The sequence below is a fragment of the Arachis hypogaea genome, chromosome 8 (genome assembly GCF_003086295.3).
Source record: "Arachis hypogaea cultivar Tifrunner chromosome 8, arahy.Tifrunner.gnm2.J5K5, whole genome shotgun sequence".
Lineage (NCBI taxonomy): Eukaryota > Viridiplantae > Streptophyta > Magnoliopsida > Fabales > Fabaceae > Arachis > Arachis hypogaea.
This window is the reverse complement of record NC_092043.1, coordinates 30441733-30464179: the sequence shown is the minus strand read 5'-3', so window position 1 is coordinate 30464179 and position 22447 is coordinate 30441733. Positions and strand designations below refer to the sequence as shown.

At 33.7% G+C, this 22447-nt stretch overlaps 1 protein-coding gene and 1 long non-coding RNA gene across 2 annotated transcripts; one reads left to right on the top strand and one right to left on the bottom strand.

Moving 5' to 3' along the window:
• Positions 1-18980: 18980 nt before the first annotated feature.
• LOC112706905 (zinc finger A20 and AN1 domain-containing stress-associated protein 3) lies at positions 18981-20439 on the bottom strand. The gene is made up of 2 exons (XM_025758422.2): positions 19884-20439; positions 18981-19740 (listed from the first exon to the last, which is right to left on the bottom strand). The coding sequence occupies exon 2, from the start codon at positions 19710-19712 to the stop codon at positions 19221-19223; it is 492 nt and encodes a 163-aa protein (XP_025614207.1). The 5' UTR covers positions 19713-19740; positions 19884-20439; the 3' UTR covers positions 18981-19220.
• On the top strand, positions 20025-20576 carry LOC140174829 (uncharacterized). The gene is made up of 2 exons (XR_011864760.1): positions 20025-20169; positions 20337-20576. It is a non-coding gene; the product is annotated as an uncharacterized lncRNA (long non-coding RNA).
• Positions 20577-22447: the final 1871 nt, after the last annotated feature.

Sequence of the window (22447 nt, the reverse complement as noted above, 5' to 3'; positions counted from 1 at the left end):
GGGTTCAATAGGAGAAATTTCAGAAATTCTTCAAGACATTAATATGCTAATGGAACAATTACCGGAAAAGGGATTAACATGGACTTCTAGAAACGGGAATCTCCTTGTCCATGAAATAGCCAAGGCAACAGAAATAGGGACATTGCACCATAATTAGAGCACTCAACCACCTACAAACATCCACAGAATCATTATAAGCGAAATTCAATTTGATTAAAATTTAAGGATCAACAAAGAACTAAGCTTTAATAAAAGAGGAACAATGTGCCATACAATTGAGGACCAAAATGGATGTATCGTGGATTCTGGTACTCAAGCTAATCCAGGTCTAAATCAGCAGCAGTGGCCTTCTCCTCAGCAGTAGCAGCGTTTCTTTGCTTCCTCGAGATCGGAGTATCATCATAGCAAAGTAGAAGGCAGCGGTGGAAATTGATACCAGGTTGACGAAGGAGACAACCCTGCGACTGAGGAAGACGGCGCTGAACAACCCTCCGAGAACGACGATGGTATTAGAAAAGGATCGGCATTCAGATTGTTGTTTGGGCAGGTTTTGTAGTGTTGCTGGCAGCACGGTGGCGTAGCATGTCGTCCATGAGCAAGGAGCTGATTCCGTCCAAGAAGAGATTGGGCATGAAGCTATCACCGATTTAGGTAGGAGAAAGGGAGAGTCAGGCACCCATGGAGATTGGTCTTTCAAATTGGCAGCAGTGAAGGAGAAGAGCACAATTTGCTTCAGTTTGGTTGGGATAGCATCTTGGGTGTCTGGGTGGGTTGGGAGGATTTTTTTTTGGGAGGGTTAAGTCATTGTAGGGCTAAGCCCATGACCAAAAAAAAAATAGAAAGACAAGAGAGAGAGATGTGAATTGTCTTAGGAAGAAGGGTGAAACAAAGAAAGAAAGTAGAGTAATTTTTTTTATTTTTTAATATTTTTCAAGACAATAGAGTCCCTCACTGCTATTTCAAGAGTACCCGGGCTGTCTGAAATTTTTTTGTGGAAGGTGAGAGGGTGGAAGGTAGAGGGGACGATTTCAGATATCAGCTTTTTTATCAACTAGTGTAAAGTTTGGGCTATACCCTGGTCGTGTACATAATTTATTTTATTGTATTTATATATAGTTTATTTATAAAAAATTAATATATATTTATGATCTAATGTATATATATCAACTATGTTATCTTACTTATATGTGCTGGATCATTTTTTGTGGGTAATTGACGCAAATAAAACAATTTGAAAGAGTGTTTACCAAATTACAACATTACAAAATAGGAGACGCAATTGCAACTTTTCAATTTGTATGTAAACTGCGACACCCTAAAGCGGATTTAACATATACGTAAACCGCTACACCCTGTCAAGGTTTACGTTAGAAGCTAAAACAACATGGGTGTAGCGGTTTATGAATAGAGAAGCTTCAAGGGTAATCCGCGATACCTTGTAGCGGTTTATGAGGAGCGTGGCAGTTTTTTAAAATGCCTATATATATACCCAGCCATTTGTGTAGTGTGTGTCATTTTCATTGAAAACTTTAGAATGGAGAGTGAGGAGAGCTTTTTAGTGTTAGTGCATTGCTCTGGAAAAATAAAAAAGAGCAAAGTGATGGTGTAAAGTTTACCGATAGAGAACCACTGATTATTTTTATCAGGTCATCTAATACACTGTTAGATCTGAAAACCAGTATATTGCAGAAGTTGGGCGTGTGTGGCATAAAGTGGGTGAAGAAGCTGTTCTATAAGATTCCTATTGCGGTTGTGTCAACCGGCGTGAAATATGAAACATTTGTGATAGGGTCCGATGAAGATATGCAGGTGTTGTTTCATTGTCGCCGGAGTTTTCCGGAAGTGAAGATACACGAGTTGTTTGCGAAGTTGGAACATGGCATCAATAGTTCTGGGACATCGACGCCAAATCCTCAGTCGACTACGATAGGTGGTGCTTCTACCTCGATGCCTATCATTGCACTTGATTGTTTGTTAGGTAATCGTCCAGCTGGTGCAGTTGGGGTAAGCCCGTCCGATTCCAGATGTTGGACATGAGGGAAAATCAGATCGGGTTGAAAATACAATACGACAGGATGATTCGGATGAAGAGCCTCATGAAATTGGTTGGAATAGTGACAATGATATTCCAACAAATCTAGCAGCAGGTCAGGTGCCGTCAAGTAGTGGCACATATCAGCATCCTCCACACTTCTCTACTCTGAATTTGGAAGCCATCGGCCAACCACCGGACACAGTTCCAACCTTTGGGGGTCAAGGATTGCCCGAGGGCAATGCTGCAGTTGAATTTCAAGTTGGCCAATCTTTCCAAAGTAAGGAGGAAGCTATTCTGAGTGTAGAGAATTACAGCATTTGCCGTGGTGTTGAGTACAGGGTGATGAATTTATATCATGTTAAATATCATGGGAGGTGCATGGAGTTTGGTCAAGGTTGCACGTGGATGATTCGCATCAGCCTTCGGCAGCGAAAGAGCACCTGGGAGGTTCGACGGTACAATGGACCACACACATGCTTGGCTACATCAATATCCAGTGACCACCGACAGCTTGATTATCATGTCATCTGTGCGAAGATCTTTCCTCTGGTTCGAGTCGATGCGGCGGTATCAATTAAGGTGTGATGATTGGATTTTTGCGGTTTAGAATTTCTCAAATAAAATCTCGTCGAAGTATAGTTTCTAAACCAAGCAATAATCCTTTCATACAAAAAGTTGTTTGTCACTAAAACAAACCCCTAAATTTATAAACCGAAGTATTGAACCTCGGGTCGTTCTCCCTAGGAATTACAATAAAGTGTCTTGTTATTGGTTATGAGTTATTTTGGGGTTTTGGATAAGAAGCATGAAAAGTACATGGCAATGAAAATAAACTAACAAATATAAAAGGCTCTTGGCAAGTTAGGAGAATTAGAAGTCCTATCCTAGTTATCCTCCTCAATTGTGATGAGATTTGTTCATTGCTACCACTTAGTTAACCTTTACTAAATAAAGGAAAGTTAAGTGGATGAATCAATTTGATTCCTCAAATCCTAATTAACTCCTAAGGGAAAGACTAGCTTTAGAGGTATTCAAATCAATTAGCAACTTCTAATTATCAATCAACAAAGGAATTAGATAACTCAAGAGTCACTAATTACTCTACCTAGGCCAAGAGGAACAAAACCTACACTAAAATCCAACCAAGCATTTCATCAAACACTTGGAAGGCACAAAAAGAAAATATAGTAAATCAACAAGAATAGTAGAATCTAACAACAATTATTGCAAAGAATTAACAACAACAATCAAGAAAATCACAATTATCATGAATTACCTCAAATTGAATTATTGAAAGAAAATAAAGGAACAACAATCTATCCAAAACAAAATGAAGAATTACAATTATTAAAGTACATAACTAGAAAGAAAAAGAGGAGAAGATTAAGAATTGGTAAATGAAAAGTGAATCAAAGCATGAATTAAACCTAGATCTAAGAAGGAGATTAACCTAAACCTAATCCTAATTCTAGAGAGAAGTGAGAGCTTCTCTCTCTAGAAACTAACTATAAACTAAACTATGACTAATTGGTAACTAACTTCTCAAGTATGAGAGTATCTTCATTTCCCCTTCAATCCTTGGCTTAAATAGCATCAGAAATGAGTTGGATTGGGCCCACAAGGCTTCTAAAATCGCTGGCCACGTTTTGCTTTAAGTGAACCAGGTGGCAGCAACGGCGCGTGCACGTACTATGCGCATGCGCGCCACCATACGTATAGCAACTATGGCAAATCTTATATCATTTTGAAGCCCCGGATGTTAGCTTTCTAACCCAACTGGAACCGCATCATTTGGACCTCTGTAGCTCAAGTTATGGTCGTTTAAGTGCGAAGAGGTCAGCTTGACAGCTTTCCGGTTCTTTCATTTCTTCATGAGTTCTCCAACTTTTCATGCTTCTTTCTTCATTCTCTTCATCCAATCTTTGCCTCCTAAACCTTAAATCACTTAACAAACATATCAATGCATCTAATGGAATCAAGGGAAATTAGATTTAGCTATTTTAAGTCCTAAAAAGCATGTTTTCACTCTTAAGCATAATTAAAGGAGAATATACAAAACCATGCTATTTCATTGAATAAATGTGGGTAAAGGGTGATAAAATCCCCTAAAATCAATACAAGATAAACCCTACAAATTGGGTTTATCAAGGTGCTGCAAGAAGCTACCAAAGCAACGTACGGTTTCAGGCCAAGTTACAGGAAGATCTGGTTGGCAAAATAGAAGGCAGTAACACAATTCTACGGGAATTAAAAAGAGTCCTATGCTGAGCTACACCATTGGATCCTTGGTGTGCAGTCTACCATGGAGAGAACCGTTGCCTTGTTGAAGACTTCTCCGGTTCGAATTGGTGATCAGGCTGATGATTCCACCGTGTACTTTCATTGTCTTTTTTGGACATTTCCTCCTTGTATTGAAGCCTTCCGACATTGCAAGCCTTTAGTCAGCATAGACGGTACTTATCTGTATGGCAAATATGGCGGGACTTTGATTTTGGCCATCGCACAAGATGAAAACTCCAACATCTTGCCAATTTCCTTTTGTCTCGTGGAAGGGTAAAATGCGGAGTCTTGATCTTTCTTTCTTACCAACCTGCGCCACCATGTGACTCTGCAAGAGGGGATATTGGTCATCTCGGATAGTGGGTGCTTACCCCCTCATGCGTATCGAGCATTTTGCATTTGGCATATTACAGCTAACTTCTCACTTAGTTTCAAGGGCACGGATGCAAAGCATTTACTTGTGAATGCTGCTTATGCAAAGACAGAGGCAGAGTTTGACTATTCGTTTGATATCATGTGGACTGAGAATCTGACAATGTGTGAATGGCCCAACGGAAAAGAGAACTCGTCAAATCCTTGCGACCTGAGTGTCGGAAACCACCAAAATATCCATGACTGCAGCAAATGTGGGGGACCAGCAAAGTTGGTCACATTTCTGTTGGCCATCCGACACATGCATCGGTATAGCCATGCCAACGCAGCTGACCCCCAGCTAAAGCTGCCCATGTCGACAAGTCTCACCACAAATGGCAACCATCGAATATGGACCCAATTCCCACTCTTGTCCCCAAATAGCTGAGTCGAGAGAAGCATCATAATATATGCACGTGCATATATGCACACAGTCTCCTCAGAAACATCAGCGGATAACACCCTGAACCTCTCATGGAACTATGTGAAGTGGACCATGTACTACTTCACCTTCTCCGATTGTGGAAGCTCACCAAATAACTCGTGGAACCACTCCCATGCCGGTCTGCCCCCCTCAATGTGCAGGTGAAAGTCAGTCAGGCACCCAGAAATAGGTTGTCCATCCACGGGTAGCCCCAGCTGATATGCCACATCCTGGAGCGTGATAATGCACTCTCCGAATAACATATGAAAGATGTGGGTCTCGGGCCGCCACCGCTCGATAAATACGCTGACGAGAGGCTCATCCAACCAGAACCAATGTGCGTTCAGCCTTGCAAAGTGGTATAACCCAGTCTTCTCCAAATAGTAGGGGTGTGCATGGGTCGGTGAAACTAGATTTGATGTGACCAAGACCCGACCCGAAACATATACCGGGCCTATTTATTAGACTCGAACCTGACCCTAGACTCGATGAAACATATACACTTTCGGGCCATGATTATACTGGGTAAAAATCGAGTAAAAACTGGACCGTTAACATTCCATTACCTTGATACCTTCTTATAAGCTAGCATGTGAAAATATCCAAATTTTCAATACTCCAACCATTATTTGACATGGTAAAATTCACTTAGAAAAATAAAACAAGAACCAACTCTTCTCTAAAATTAAAACATAACCATAATCAATACTAATAATGTCTAATAACACCAAATATTTAAATCAATACAAATAACACAATATTATGCATTAATTAGTCTAAAATCTTATGCATTTTAAACATAAAATATTAACTAAATAGTCTTATAATAACTAATAACACAAAATATTAAGGTTTACAATACTTAAATTCCATATAAGAATAGCCATCATCAATCACTAGTAACACAAAATATTAATTGTGTATGATGACCGGGCCACCGGGCCGATTTCGGGTGACCCGATCCATGGCCCCTGACCCGATCTGAAATAATGACCGGATCTATTTTTGAGACCCTTACCCGGTGAAATCACACCAAATTAGCCCCTAAAGTGTTCGGTGCCGAGTCGGGTCTTCGAGTCGGATCGGGCCATGCACACCCCTACCAAATAGAGTATGATCCTATCATGTAACGGCATATTCTGTTGCCTGCGAACGCTATAAACACACCGATTTGGCTGCATATTGTGACAAAAATAAAAAACACATCATTAAATTCTAATAATGTTATTATGTAAATGTAAAATATATTAAAGTATTTTTATATAATAACAGGGATACAAATTAATTAAAAAATAATAAAAAAGAAATAACTAAATAAAATTAGAAAAAAATAACAATATTATAAATAATATTCAAGTAATTTTTTATGATTACAAACGATAAAATTAATTCTAAAGAAATAAATGAAAAAAAGTCTAAATTAAATAAAAAATACTAATAATATAAATACATGTCGAGAAATTTAAATCTTAATACATAAAAATATATTATATAAAAATACTTTAATTTAATTTAAATTTACATAATGACTATCACAATACTGCTAAATTTTACTATATACAATACATCTAATATACTAATATATGAGTTTTTAAAATTTATTTGGGGGCTAAGGCCGCTATTTGCCCCCTAAGCCAAATTCTATATTTTACATTTCAATCTTTTTTTTAAACATATAACTTCAATTTCTACATTTGTTTTTAAAATATAAATTTTAATTTTGAAACCCTAAACTAAACTAAGGTCGTGTTTTTCCAATTAATAGATAAGTCTTTTAATACTAAATAAATAAATGTACATATATTAACCAAACGAAAGAGGACAAAAAAAACTTACCTATTCATTGATGCCGCCGGCTACGTGAGCAACGCCATTGAGCCAGTACAAGCGCCTTTCATCTGCCATGATTCCACTTGCAGAAATTGCTCCAAGAAACTTAAACAAAACTCAACCTTTGGAAACTCTAACTTCTCTCTACTTTCTCTTTCTATCTCACTTACAATTTTCACAAATGAAATCCGCTACAGCCTCATGCGATTTATATAGTCAGCCAACTACCTCATAATCTGCTACAGGGTACCGCAGATTATCCTATACATTTATCCCTTCATAAACCGCTACAGGGTGTAGCGGCTTATACTCTTAGTGTTTTTGAACGTAAACCGCGACAAGGTATAGCGGTTTACGTGTTATTGGAATTCGCGACAGGGTGTAGCGGTTTACATACAAATTGGAAAGTTGCAAATGCGTCTCGTAATTTATAAAGTTATATTTGCGTAAGCTTTCTTTCAAATTATTTTATTTGTGTAAATTGCCTTTTTTTATATAAAAAACAAAAATAAATTTTAATATACATATTCAATATCAGTTTGTAAGTTAAGAAATATATTATTGCATTGTGTATTTAAAAAGGTTCTTACTTCTTCAACATCTCCGTTCCCAAAATAACCACACTCTCTTACATAGACACAGAAAAGGTTCTCCCTTTCCAAAAAAAAAAAACCAACTAACCTCATGACAAATTTAAATACATAATGCATGAATATAAAAGTTTATACATGTATTAATTTTTTTTTATCTTATATTTACCGTATTGACGTAATAGTCATTGATGTAATAGTCCTTCTTTTTATATTTATCTTATCATTGTTTTTTACAACTTTCATAAATCATTCTTTTAAACTTTTAAATTAGAACTGGTAAAATTATAAGCGGTCTTAACATAATTTAGTTCAAATTTCAGATAAAGATGTAAAAGTATATCTACATTTTTTTTTTGAAAGGATAAAATTGTATCTACATTATTACTACACCTTATCAGCTAAGTTTTTTAAATATTGTAAGGAGATGTGTAATTCTCTTTGATATTTTTCTATACATGAGTTTAACACTATTATGAAAAAGAATTTTTTTTGTTAGAACACACAAAACGGTAAAAACGTTTTGTATGAAGTTAAAACTTTTTATGGTTAAAGAAAAAACGGTGTTGCCGTTTTATGTAGAAATAAATATTAAAAAAGAGATAGAAATGAAAATCGACTTTGCCGATTGGTAATTGAATAATTATTTTAATTAAAAAATGGGAAACGGCGGTGCCATTTTGTGTTAACACAAATTTTAAAGTTTAAAATGGTCAAAACAGTGTTGAAATTTTGCAGAAAAATAAAAATGTCATTGACATTTTGTACTAATATGAATAAAAAATATAAAATCAACTATAAAAGGAACATTGGTGTTATGATGGAAATATTTTGAGCAGGGTAGAAAGTGAGCAACACAAAGGTTTTTGTCTTTAAATTTTGAGAGAGCTCAGAGCTCTTAACTATTTAGCAGTTGAAGTTGTTCTGCATTTGTTGAGTGAAAAAAGTTGTAGGTAAATATAGGGATTGTATAAAATTGAGAGTTATGTTAGTTTAAGAATATATTTCGATTGTTAGATTTTGCATGATACACCTGAGAGTGTGAGTTTTTTGTTTGAAAATCCATGTATTATTGTTGTCCCTCTTTTAATAATATATGAAGGACTTAAGAGTATATTTTGTTAGAGTGTAGATCATCAAGGCCTGAAGAGAGTGATAAATATTTTGTACAGGTAACCTGTACTAGTATTTGGTGGTTCGTTCAATTTCAAATAATGCATATGGCTGATGAAGCTGGTATGCAAGGAATGTTTTCGACCTACTATCAAACTGGAGCACGAGTCTCACTTATAGAGTTATATATTGAGTTCGAGAAAATCAAAGATGTTGATTTTCCAAAACACAATATAGACTTGATAGGTTATAATACCGAAAGTGATGAAGAGTTTGAAGGTAATTATCAAGTTGTTAGTGAAACTGAAGATGTGAAAGAAGATTATATATCGGTTGAGGGAGATGTGGCAGATGTTGCTCACGCTCTAGTGGATCAACATCAATCTGGAGAGCCATTGTTTATGCATATTTTGAATCTTGATGCCATGCATGCACCGGAATTTTCTGAATACATCAGTATAGGTAATTTTATTATTAGGGTAAAGTATATTTTTTGTCCCTAAAGTTTGGCAAAAGTTTTAAAAATATCCCTAAGTTTTATTTTGTTTCAATTTTGTTCCAAAAATTTTTTATTTGCATCAAATATACCCTCGACGGCTAAATTTTTAAAAAATTTAAGACCAATCTAACAATAATGCATGAAAATTATGCTTGATTGGCTTGTGTTGAGGGTTGTTCCTATGAAATTATTGTTGAATTGATCATAAACTTTTTGAAAAATTAGCCGTCAGGGGTATATTTGATGCAAATCAAAAATTTTTGGGACAAAATTGAAACAAAATAAAATTTAGGAGTATTTTTGAAACTTTTGTCAGACTTTAGGGACAAAACGTATACTTTGCCCTTATTATTATTGTTGTTGTTGTTGTTGTTGTTGTTGTTGTAGTTGTTGTTGTTGTTGTTGTTGTTGTTGTTGTTGTTGTAGTTGTTGTTGTTGTTGTTATTATTGTTATGCAATGGTGGTTATTATTATTGTTGTTGTTATTTATTCTTTTGTTTTATCATTCGTGCAGTTCCTGCTATTTTCGCAAATAGTGAATTCGTTGTTGGAATGGAGTTTAATTCTAGAGAGGTTGTGATTGCAGCAGTTAAAGAGTATACCATCAAGAGGGGTGTTGATTATAGGGTGTATGAATTAGAACCGACGACATTCTATGGTAAATGCGCACAATACAGAACAAGTTATGATTGACTTATCAGAGTTAGTCTTTTAAAAAGACAGTATTGTTGGGTGATAAGAAGGTATAACGGTAGTCACACGTGCATCAAACCTACCATCTCTCAAGATCATGCTAAACTGGACTCTGGTATAATTATAGAAGTGATAAAATCATTAGTTGAAGCCGACATGTCCCTAAAGGTGAGATCTGTAATTGCTGAAATGCAGTCGAAGTTCAACTATATGATAAGTTATCGCAAAGTATGATTGGCTAAACAAATAGCAATTGAAAAAATATTTGGTGTGTGGGAAGCTTCTTATGAAGCTTTGCCAACATAGTTTGAAGCAATGGTTACAAAAGAACTATCAACAGCCGTTGAGTACGAAACTGCATATGCTTAGCGAGGGGATGAGTTGGTTGAATGTATCAAGATTTTGACAAGAGTCTTTTGGGCTTTCTATCCTTGTATTAAAGCATTCAGAAGCTGCAAGCCGCTAGTACAAGTAGACGATACACACTTGTATGAAAAATATAAAATGGCTCTTTTAGTTGTAGTATCACAATATGGCAATGGAAATACCGTACCTCTTGCATTTTCCATAGTCGAGGGTGAGACCGCCGATACTTGACACTTTTTTCTTAGCCATCTATGAACGCATGTAGTTAATCGGGATGGTGTAGTCTTATCTCTGATCGACACGAGTTCATTATCTCAACTGTAGATCGTACTAATGGAGCATGGCAACACTCGAGGACTATTCACATATTTTACATCAAACACAGAGCTTCTAATGTGCCTATACTATTCCTCATTCTGTACCGATCTTCCTAGTAATTATAACAATGAATAGTACAGTATCTGTGTCGGTATGTATTCCTCATGTATAGTAGAAGGCTGACTATATAACTGTATGGTAGGCTGGCCAGAAGGTTTTGCATATTCGTATGAGTATGGTGGGTATGCTGGGTATGGATATTATGGTGGTTATGAATATGACTGTGGATGTGGTAGATATGGATACGGTGGGTATGCATGTGGTTGTGGTTATGGTGGTTATTCTTGCCAAGATGATTGTTGCTGAAGTAGTTGTTCTTGTTGATTTGGTTGCTCTTACTGTGGTTGTTCCTCTTGATCGGCATGCTCAAAAAGTCGCAGGTGATCACCAAATTTACCAATATACTAGTTCATGTACTGGTCAAATGGTTGATAGTGGTCGACTTGTATACCAATCAATACGTATGCAGGACTGTTTAACCATTGAGAGATCCACTTTTTGTGCTCTACTCTCGAGTTCTTGTTCTTTGGACCCGTCAGAACTATGTTATCGGACGTTTCGAGATTCATAGGTCTGACAGAAGGGTGTTGATGAAAGCCAAACTGTCTTCTAATCCTATTAGTTAGATGCCACTCCACAGCCTCAAAGCATATTAAGGGCATAGTTGCACTCTAGAGATCTGCACCGCTATTGATTTCATGTGGAATAAGATGCGGCGCAATCTGGTTAGGACTATATGAGTCCCACACAAATTGTAAAAACATATCAAATCTAAAAGGTATAAATGCGCAAACTTCTAATTTAATTTAACATAAGAAAAATTCTAATTGACAAAAGACGTATCCTATCTGGAGAAAGATTGTCCAACCTTCTTCTGATGCCAGCGGTTGTCCACTTTTTATATTCTTCGATATTAGGTTGATAATCATTCCATCTGGCATATTGTAACAACTCGTATTTTTATAAATTCGGACATAACCTTTCCTAAAAATGGACTTAACCTACCTTAAGGGTTTCCTCAATTCATAACCATCAGCCACAATATCATCAAATTAAATCATAACTTATTCGTAATATCAGCTACTACATAAAAAATTTCTAAATCCACATCTTAGCTAAATTTTACCTGCGAGCGAGTGAAAAGTTAGTATTCATCGGCAGCGGTCCTATTGACGGCATCCGTATCTAGACCAACACAAGGAACAATGCCAAAGGACCATCCATATCTTTACAATCATACCTCGATATTCGACATAAGGATCAATACATGTGTGCAAGGTAAGCTGAACCCCAACTAAACTTTTGAATCTAAGAAAAATTACGCAGCAACGGCAAATACTTCTAGTGTACAGTGACTCCAAACGTGTCTTTAAATAACGTCGTTCCAAATAGACACATTATGTGACATTTCACATAAATTTTCCAACTTACTCGATCAGTCAAATGTTAGCACCGCTTTAGGGTGTGGAACCATGCTAACTTGATTCTGTTTCCTCTATGATCATTCGGGCTAAGAGCACTACCGAATTGGGTCATACACTCATTCTCTAATCCACTTGTGCTATAGCTAGTTGATCTAGTCATTGGCAAGCCGTGAGTTCGGAGTCCGAAAATCACGGCGGCGTCGTCTAAGGCATTCGTGCACTCGCCGTGTGAAAGATGAAACGTGTGCGTCTCAGGACGCCACCTTTCAACCAGTGTGTTTATAATCAGGCTGAGACAAGATCCTCCCAATCTGAGATATATAATAGAACACGCTCTCTCTTATTTGTTTCTCACCTGAACATCATGTGTGTGTACTTGATGTAAGTGTCTCGTATGTAAATTTCTTGAACCCTAAAAACGAAAGTAATAACTAATAGTCAATAACCAGAACTAGTCAATAATTACTATTACTAAATTAATACTCGGTTTAGTAACAAATATAATTAATAATTACTAAAAATCCAAATAATTTATAATTACTAACTGAATTACTAATTCTTAAGTACAACAGTAAACATAAAAATTATTTACATATACAGGATGTTAAAGGTATTCTAATATATGCTCGTCAGCTAGGGGCGGCAACATGCACCCTATTCGCGGGTACCCAACCCGACCCCACCCAATCAGGTAGAGTTGCCAACCCGATCTGTAGCGGGTAGGGTTTTCGTGTGGATCGATGTAGGGTGTGGGTTGAGCCTCAAGCTTACCCGACAACCTGCACCCTATATATAGGGACGGATCTATATACATTGTAGTGGGGGCAAGTGCCCCACTACAATTAAATTTTTTTTGAATAATATATAAGAATAATATTTATTTGTTGAATTTGACCTCACAATGATTTTTTACTCAACTTTTGATACTTAATAGTCAGTTTAAGAATTTCATATTAAATATTTATTAGAATGATTAATTTTTAATTTAAATAAAATTAGTGTTCTTTCCTAAAAATGAACTCAAAAAATATTATTTATTTTTTTAAATTAGTTTTAATTTTTCCAAAAGCAACTATATCAATTGAAAGAATTTTTGTAACTATAAATATCACTGAGAATTGGCTTTTGATTGTATGAAAAGTGAATTTCTAAATAATTATTTAGTGATATATATATATATATATATATATATATATATAAATTGTTAAAAGAATTTACTCAATATTTTAAAAAATATGAAACCTAAAAAATAGAATTATAAATTATATATTATTATTTAAATTATTATTTTAATATTTTAATTTATAAATTATATATTTTGAAGACTAATAACATTTTACAATAACAAAATATAATTATAATAATAATTATGTTATATGTACATAAAAAGTAACTACTTATATAAAATACATATTGAAATACAAAATACATATTGAAAATAAATTAAACAATAAATATATTTATATACAAATACATAATGGTTAATGAATAATTTTATAGCTGATTTTTATGTACATATTAAGATATTAAGATAAAGGAACATATTAAGATAACAAATTGAGAATATTTATTTTGTGTTCTAAAGGAACATATTAAGATAACAAATTGAGAATATTTTTATTTAAAATATAAAATATTTTAAGTTTCTAATGTATTTATTTTAAAGTTATTAAATAAAAAAATTTAAAATGTTCCACTAATACTAAGCTTGTCATGTGTCTTTAGGACACATATTAGCTAAACCCAAATTATTATTATTATTATTATTATTATTATTATATATATATATATATATATATATATATATATATATATATATATATATATATATATATTGCCTCCACTGTCAAAATTTTCTGAATCCGTCACTGCCTATATATGTATATGTTATATACTTATATAAAAATATATTTTAAGTGAATGTTAAATCTAAGACATCTCATTAAATGCAAAAGATCCTTAGCTACTAAAAGAAGATCATTAATTGGTAAGTTAATAATTTTTTTTTACATAAAAGTCAATTCTATTTTAAATTATTATCGAGTTATATAATAATGTTGTATATTTTGTGTAACCCACTGATAGGATCGGATACCGCAGGTTAAGAACGGGTAGAGTTAGAGTTGGAATATTCTCAATTTGCGGATAGAATTAAGGTTGGCTCCAAATCATACCCTACCCATTGCCACCCCTCTAACATCAGCATGTGTGATGTCACGTTTTTCTATTTTTATCTTTAACTCACAAAAAAAAAAAATATACGAACTGTTACTTATATTTTTCTTTTTTTTTACTAAAAATACTAATAATAATAATTCTAAATCTATTTATTAAAAACATATCTTAAGTATTAATAATTATCCAATCTAAATATGTTTTTCTTATTTCCAATAAAGTTTGCAAAAAATAAACATAGCTAAAATTTAATATCAAAAATTCAGTTTTTTAATAAATAATTAAAATAAAAAACCTAACAATATATATTAATAATTAAAAATAATTCAATTTTTTTATTAAAAACTAAATTCACTACACATATAAATTAACTAGAAATATCGACTAATTAAAACTGAAATATCTAACATTTAGTCAAATTTTAATCCAAAAAGCTAAATCACTAAAAAATTATACACTAACAAGTATTAAATAAATTTTTTTTAAATCAATTATTTAAAATAAAACTAAAATTATTAAATAATTATGTTTTTCAAAAAAAATTTAAACAAAACTAAAATTACTAAAACGGGCTATTTTTCAAAAAAAATATATATAAAATAAAACTAAAATTAATAAAATTTCTGTTTTTTTTAAAAAACTAATGAAACTAAAACTAAAATTAAAAAAATATATACTAACTTCCAATTAATACTATACACTAACAACAATTTACTAACACTAAAAACCAATATTATTATTATAACTATGACAAAGAATATATATTTTCTAACTACTCTTAATCCATTAACAACTAATTTATTTATCTACTAAACAAAAAAATAATTTAAAAAAATTATATAGAGTTTATTTCTAGAACTTTTAGCTCAAAAAATTAGAATTAACTCTAATTAACTTCTAATAAAACGTATAGAATATGTATATTTTTTTATATATGAGGCTGCCGTTTTTTTTAATATTGAATGACGAAAAGTCAACTTTCAACTTTTAGATTTATTTTTCAAAATGAATGGGGCAATGGTGATGGGATTGGGACCGAAAAAAAATGGAGGAAGAGGTGGATTGACTTTTTGGTTAATGTGTGAAAAGAGAGAGGGGGTTACCACGTGTCGACCATGTAGAACAAAACGTTGCTGACGTTTTACACAAAATGTCAGCGTCATTTTTTATTTAATGGCGTCGACGTTTTCGTCGTTAACACTAACGGCTCCTCTATCGCTGTTAATTTCACTTGTGGAGACATTTTGGTGGCTAACACCACCCTTGGCCCAATATTAAAAAAAAAGTTCATTTATCATTTTGTTTGAATATAAGAAAGAAAACCAAAGGAAATAAAATAAGAGGAAAGAAAATGAGAGAAAAGAAAATAGAAGGAAAAATAGTGTTATTTGTATGTTGTTTGGATGAAGAGAAAATGGATGGAAAGAAAATAAAGAGAATTTTTTTTAGATAAAAAAATAAGAACAAAAAAATCATAATGGTATAAAATTACATTAACACGCTTATCATAAAATACTGTATAATTTTATTTATTTATTTATGATATTGTATTTTATAAATATTATAAAATATTATAATTTTCTATATTCGATTTAAATTATTTGTCTAATACACATAACATTTAAATGTGAATCTCTATTATAGTAATATATTAAAACTATTAAAATTAAGTTTATATTAATAATTGTTAATAATAATATAATTAAGGATAGTATTAGAAATTTCAAAAAAAATAGTATTTTTCTCTTATTTTCTTGTTTTTCACTTACATAAAAATTTTCTTTCCTTCCTATTTTTTTTGATATCCAAGTAAAGAAAAATACTATCTTTCATTCATTTTTTTCTCTTTCATTTTCTCTGCAACCGAACATAGTGTATATGTTCTGTTCCTGTGTGAGTAACCGGTATCAAGGTATAACTCGTCCTGTTCGATGTTCAAACATGCTTCTCCTCGAGTAAGGCGAGATATAGGTCGGATGTTCAAAGAAATGGCGGCGGTGGAAACCTAAAACGGAACTCCAATACTCAAGTGATCTGTGACCTAGTGAGTCACTTATATTTATAAAGTTGTTGTGTTTGTGACTGTTATCAGTATTTCCGTAACTAGTTTAAGGAGTTTTGGCTGTTCATCCAATAACTATGTTTTAGTGACCCGTTTGGGTTTGTTTAGATAGATTTGCGAAAAAATTCTTGCGGTAATTTAAGGTTGGCACATAGTTATTTGAATTTGCTTGAATTTCGGGTTCATAAGTTTCTTTTAACCCGAGTTATAACTAAGGGATCATATTCAAAATTTGTTTCTCTAAAATAATATTGTAAGGTAGCATTTGAAAGGAAGATGGATAATAAAAAATAGAGACTAAATTAAATTTTTGTTTTATATTTAGTATAAAATATATAAAATTGAATTATGTGTTAATATTTTATTTTATTTAAGATAAAAAAAAATTTAAATAAGTGAAATGACTGTAATATTCTTACTAGAAACTTAAATATCCACTGGGCCGATAAACCCTCTCCCTCCCCTCCAACTTCAACGTCGTCTTCTCCATTGTCAGCTATCCCTCCGATGTTCGCTCCATCCTCCTCGACCCCCACTCTGGAGCCTTCCCTGGCGGCATCTTTGTTAACATGGCTACCTCGAAAACCTCTCTCACCGTCAAAATCCCGCCCGTGACGTCCTCCAAATCCTGCCATTCCATTGACGCTTCCGTATCTGGCGGCGATCACCTCGCCAAGAGCAGAAGTGCAGAACTAAAGTAATCTTTCATTGGAGGAGAAGAATCGGTGTTTAAGCGGCTCCAACTTATATCTTTGCTTATGTATCTCTACACGTAATTGCAGACTTCACCGCTTCATCGTATAGAATGAGATGTTGTTGGCTACAGAGTGATCGATGATGAAAGAAAGATGGCAACGGAGCACGGATAAAAATGAGTAAGGCTATGTTGAGAAAAGGGAGAGGGAGCGAGAGAAGAAGAAAGTGAGAGGTGAAAAAGGGTATTTTAGAAATAAAATATTGTTAACATTTTAATCTCTATTCACAAAAATTTCAATATACAATATCTTTAATTTTTAGAGATATTAAAATAGAAAAAGTGAGTCAGCATTTTTATTATTAAAATTCCGTTAGAGAGCCAATGAGAAATCTTAACAATCTGTACCATGGTAAATAATAAATTTAAAAACTTTCATTCAATTATTTCACATCAATTTTCAAATTTCAAATTCTCTCATTTCAAATTTTAAATTTTTAAAAAATCCAATTATTTATTTCAAAAAAATAATCATCTGAAATCCTAATTTACTAAAGCATTTCACTTCAATACTCTCTTCTTTTTCAACCGGCGGCCACCCCACCTTCATCAATAATCATCCCATTTCACTGTCGTTACTTGACTTGCCACACGCCATTCACCCTCAGTAAAAATAACCATCCACTTAAGGATAAAAATAATCATCCGCATACCTAATGAATTGGACATCTAACATATTTTAATTATATATATATATATAACTAAACCCAATCCAATCAAAATAATCATCTATATAAAAATTAAAATAACCATCCGCATACATACTAAAATGACCATGCTAAAATGACCATTAAAATAGAAGAAGAAGAAGATGAATAAACAGAAAAAATAACTATTGTGGTGAAACATAGTTTTGAGAGGCTAGGCAAGACGAAAACGGCACTGTTGTGAAGCATAGGGCTCAAATCTGAAAGAAGCTAACCATGCTCGTATCCTACGAAGAAGAGCATGGTGGTATCATCGGTGAGAAGAGGATTGAAAGAATGGGAGAAGACGAAGCGAGTTCGAAAGAGAGGCACGCGAAAAAGCGACAGCAACGTTAGGTTAAGCGTCGAAGGACGAGGCGCATGGGGCTGACCGGCGAAGGTGAGGACGGTGTCGGTGGGAGGATGCGGCGGCGTCGGTATGGCCGACGAGGAATTCAGTGATGCAAGATGAGGACCGGAGAAGATGACAGTGAATTTTGAATGTGTATTGGAGTTTACGGTAATATTAGAAATATATTTTGTGTGAATGAGTTTAAATATTAATCCTAATTTTTCAAATTTTGAAATTTAAAATTAAATAATTAATGATATAATTTTTAATTATAATTTTATCTTTTTTTTAATCCATTATACACAATTAGTATTGATTCCCAATACTTTCTCTTATTAAAATTTAGCCAACACTTAATCAACAAAAGAATATTAATAATGACTAATTGATAATTATAAATCTAATATTAATAATAACTAATTGATAATTATAAATCACAAAATTTACTGATCCTACCTCTTCTCATTAAAAAAACTGGAATTTTGTATCTCAAATAACATAAAATTTATTTATCTTGTATTGTAATTTGTAACTGCATACGTTAAATTTACAAATTAAAAATATAAAAATTTAAATTTTAATATATTTGTTTTGTAATTATTTAAAAAAATATTAAATTTTTTTTTACCAATAACATATGTTAGTTAAATCTAATAACCTAAAGGAAAATTATCGACATGCGCAATTAATCACCTTAATTCTCAATTTGCAGTAACTTTTATTTTTATTCGTTAAAAAGAAAAACCATGGGCATGGGAAATCATTTTGTTTCGCTGTTATATAGGAAAATTACTTTTGAACTCTTCGAAACTTACATGGGCAGAATAGGCCCATCTATTCCAAACGAAGAAAAGTAGAAAACAGAGTTTTCCGGTGCGAGATAAAGGAGAAATAAATTCAACCGCAAATAAATGTCAACGACTATGAAAGTGTTTTCTTTTTTTCCTTCCCAAATTTAATTTACACAGGAACGCAACCACTTAACAACGACCATTGACCCACCCTCTAACCGCCCATTACGGCGGCCGATCCGTAAGCAACCTAACAGTCCAATACTCGGACCCGGATCCGAAATAATCCCGGTTTTAAAGGTAACAATCGCAAATACGAAATGACCATACTACCCTTTCATTCTGTTCCTTCTTCCTTCAGATCTTGTCAAGCTTCTCAGCCTTGATGACGGGATTCGCCTTCGCGATCTGATCCCTCCCTAATCCCTTGAAATCGAACTCACAACCATGCTGCTCAGGATACCGGTGGACCCCGCACAGCGTCAACCCGCACCGGCACTTGAACCCCGTGAGCCCCACGCGCCTCTTGCACGTCATGCACCGGTTCTGCAGAACCGGTTTCGCCGCCTCCGCGCGTGGCTGATCCACAGCATCTACCGCCGAAGATGACGAATCGATCGCTGCAGCTGGCGGAAACGAAGAGGAAGACGGCTGAGCAACGGCGGCGGGTGACGGAGATGGCGGAACCAAGGATTGGTTGAGAACGAGCTTGGCGGAGGAGGATTGTTGCTCCTTGAGCTGGAGATCGCGGTAACACTTGGAGCAGAGGTTCTGCGTGGCGGCGCTGCCGAAGAATCCGCAGTTGTTGGCGCAGAGGCGCGGTGCTTGGCATCTGTGTTCTTCCGCCATTTCTGTTTTGTTGTTTGTCTCACCAAACCTGCAACGAATGAGATCGGAACCGATCAATGAATAATAAGATTCAAATTAACCCGAAGAAAAAAAAAAGGAAAACTGTTTGGTTGGAGAGAAAATCAGAAATCTGTGATTCGAAGAGAAGAAAAGACGAGGAGGAGAAATTACCGTTAGGAGAATTGGAATATTGAGATGAGTGATGAGAATTGAAGAGAATGGAAAGGGGGAAATAAAAGAGAGGGGTTTGGTTGGGCTTTGAAGGAAAACAAAGAACGGAATCTGGGATGGAATGAAGGGATTTTGAAGGGAAATCCCAAAGAAAAGAACCCCAAAAGAGAAATAGAGAGAGAGAGAGATGGGGACACACCAAAGGACGCTCCGTCTGGGATTCCTCCTCTCTTCCTCTTTGGAAAATTCCAGATACTTTCTTTCTCTCAAATCTTCTATTACTGAGGTTTTTTTCCCCCCCTTTTTTTTATTTTTAACTGTTTCTCTTTTCCTTTTATGTTTTCGTCTTTGGGGTTTTTTTGTGCACCTAGCGCGTCTATTATTTATTTATTATTCCGCTTTGGGGGAAAAAGTGAGGTTATTGAGGGCACTTTGTTTCTCTCTCTTGCGCAGGAGATGAGGTGAGGCGTATGGGGCCGTGATTCAGTATCTTCTGGAAGCCGTTTAAGCTACGCTACTTCTTTTCTACAAACGAATTATTATGGGTTTGTTTGTTGTCAATTGTCACCTTGTGATTATTTATTTATTTACATGTGATATCGCGAATTTCCCCCACATAATTCTCGTTGCCAATAGTATTTACTAGTGTCAAGATATTTTCCGTGGACAAATAAATTCTCATTTTTTTTGTTACTGCATTTTCTACAAACATTTTTATATTATTGTCTAATTGAATTATTTTCTTAATAATTGTCATTTAAATAATAAATAGAAAAAACTATTTTGGGTGATATAACAAATATGATTATCTATCTAACCACATATTTCTTTCTTAAAAAAAATACAACGAATATGAACATAAAACTGTTAGTTTATTTTTTCAAGATATTTTACGTTAAAAAATTTTTAATTACACTTACTAGGGTAACCTTAAAGTGGCTGGCAAATTTGGACCGTCCTAAGGAAGGTGGGCGGTAATACATACGGCGCCGTGAGGAATGAGTCCACCAGATTCAGCGCATAAGCTTTCTAGGCTGTTGATTCATACATTTGCTTCTATTTTTATACTTTCTCTTAAAAAAAACAATTAAAAAAAAAGTGAAAAAGGCTTGGTCCTTTGAAGTTTGACATCACGTTCACATATGCATAGGGCATAGTTAATTAGTGTGTGTTTGGATTGTGGCCGGTTAAACTGGAGTTTGAATAAAAGTGATTTTATAGAATTGATTTTGGATAGAAGTAAGTTTGTGTCAACATGATTTATGTTTGGTAACTCTTTACCAAAATTGATTTTGATAAAATAAATTTTGTTTGGATAATATTAGTTAAAATCACTTTTAAATAGATAATTACTTAAAAAGATATGACATTAAATTATAATATTATTTTTTTATACATGTTTAATTTTTTTTATATTTTTTTCTTATATATTTTTTATATAGTATATTTTTAATACTTTTAGTACTCTTTTTTAGTACATTATAATTTTTAACTATTATTATTATTATTTAATGGGATCAATAAATTCTATTATAAAAAGATAATAATAAATATAATACACAAAAATTATAACTATAAAAATATATAATGTCAAATAAAAAAATTAATAAAAAATAATAAAAAAAATTCATATAAAGAGGAATAATAAGAATTCTATAAATAATGCAATAATATGTATAAAGGATAAAGTTAGTAAAAGAAAAATAAATATGGAAGGTATTAGCTAAAAGCACGTTAGTGCAACGGAGAAGCTAGAAATTATTGCTTCTTGTAAATGTGGGTTTAGGAACAAAAGCACCTCTACGTTTGTAGAGAAGAAAATTAGCCAAACAAAAAAGTGAAGCTTTCAAGAAGCCCTAACGTACTTTTTTCTTTCAAACGTAGTTACCAAACACACCCTTAGCCATAGAGTGAAAGCTGACAAGTCGAATGTCGTTGTTGGCCTCCGCCTCCGCCTTGGAAAATGGTTCCTAGAATATCATCATCATGTGTCAAGTGTCAACCCTGCGATGTGAATATGTGACTCATTAAACCCCAATTTACACGCCTGGGTAAACCGATAATAATAATAATAAAGGCAACACAAACTTGAACGTTGGAGCCTTCATTTGTACCAACGTGTTTTAACTTCTAATAATATTACTGTATCAGTGTATCTACTGATCCTATACAGCTATACTTATAGCTTGGAAGAGTTCTTTAATTCACCTCTCCCCTGCAACTTGCAGGTTTTTTCCGTCCAATTTGCACAGGGTATAATGATTCCACTACAAAGACCTCTGTGGTTGCAACTCTAGTTCTTTTCCTTTTACGTATTATAGTCATTTTACAAGTTTAGTTAAGGTATGTATTTGAATATATTATGAATTTTTATTTTAATAAATATACAACAAGTGTAATAGAATTTAAATATTATATATTTTTTATAAATTTTTTTTAATTGGCAACTTAGCTAAACCCTTATTTCAATTTGCCACTAAACTTTTCTCTTTGGTGATTAAATTGGAAGTATATAATTTACCATTTTTTCTTAATGGCCTTGGCTGGTAGTTTCATGCGTGGGC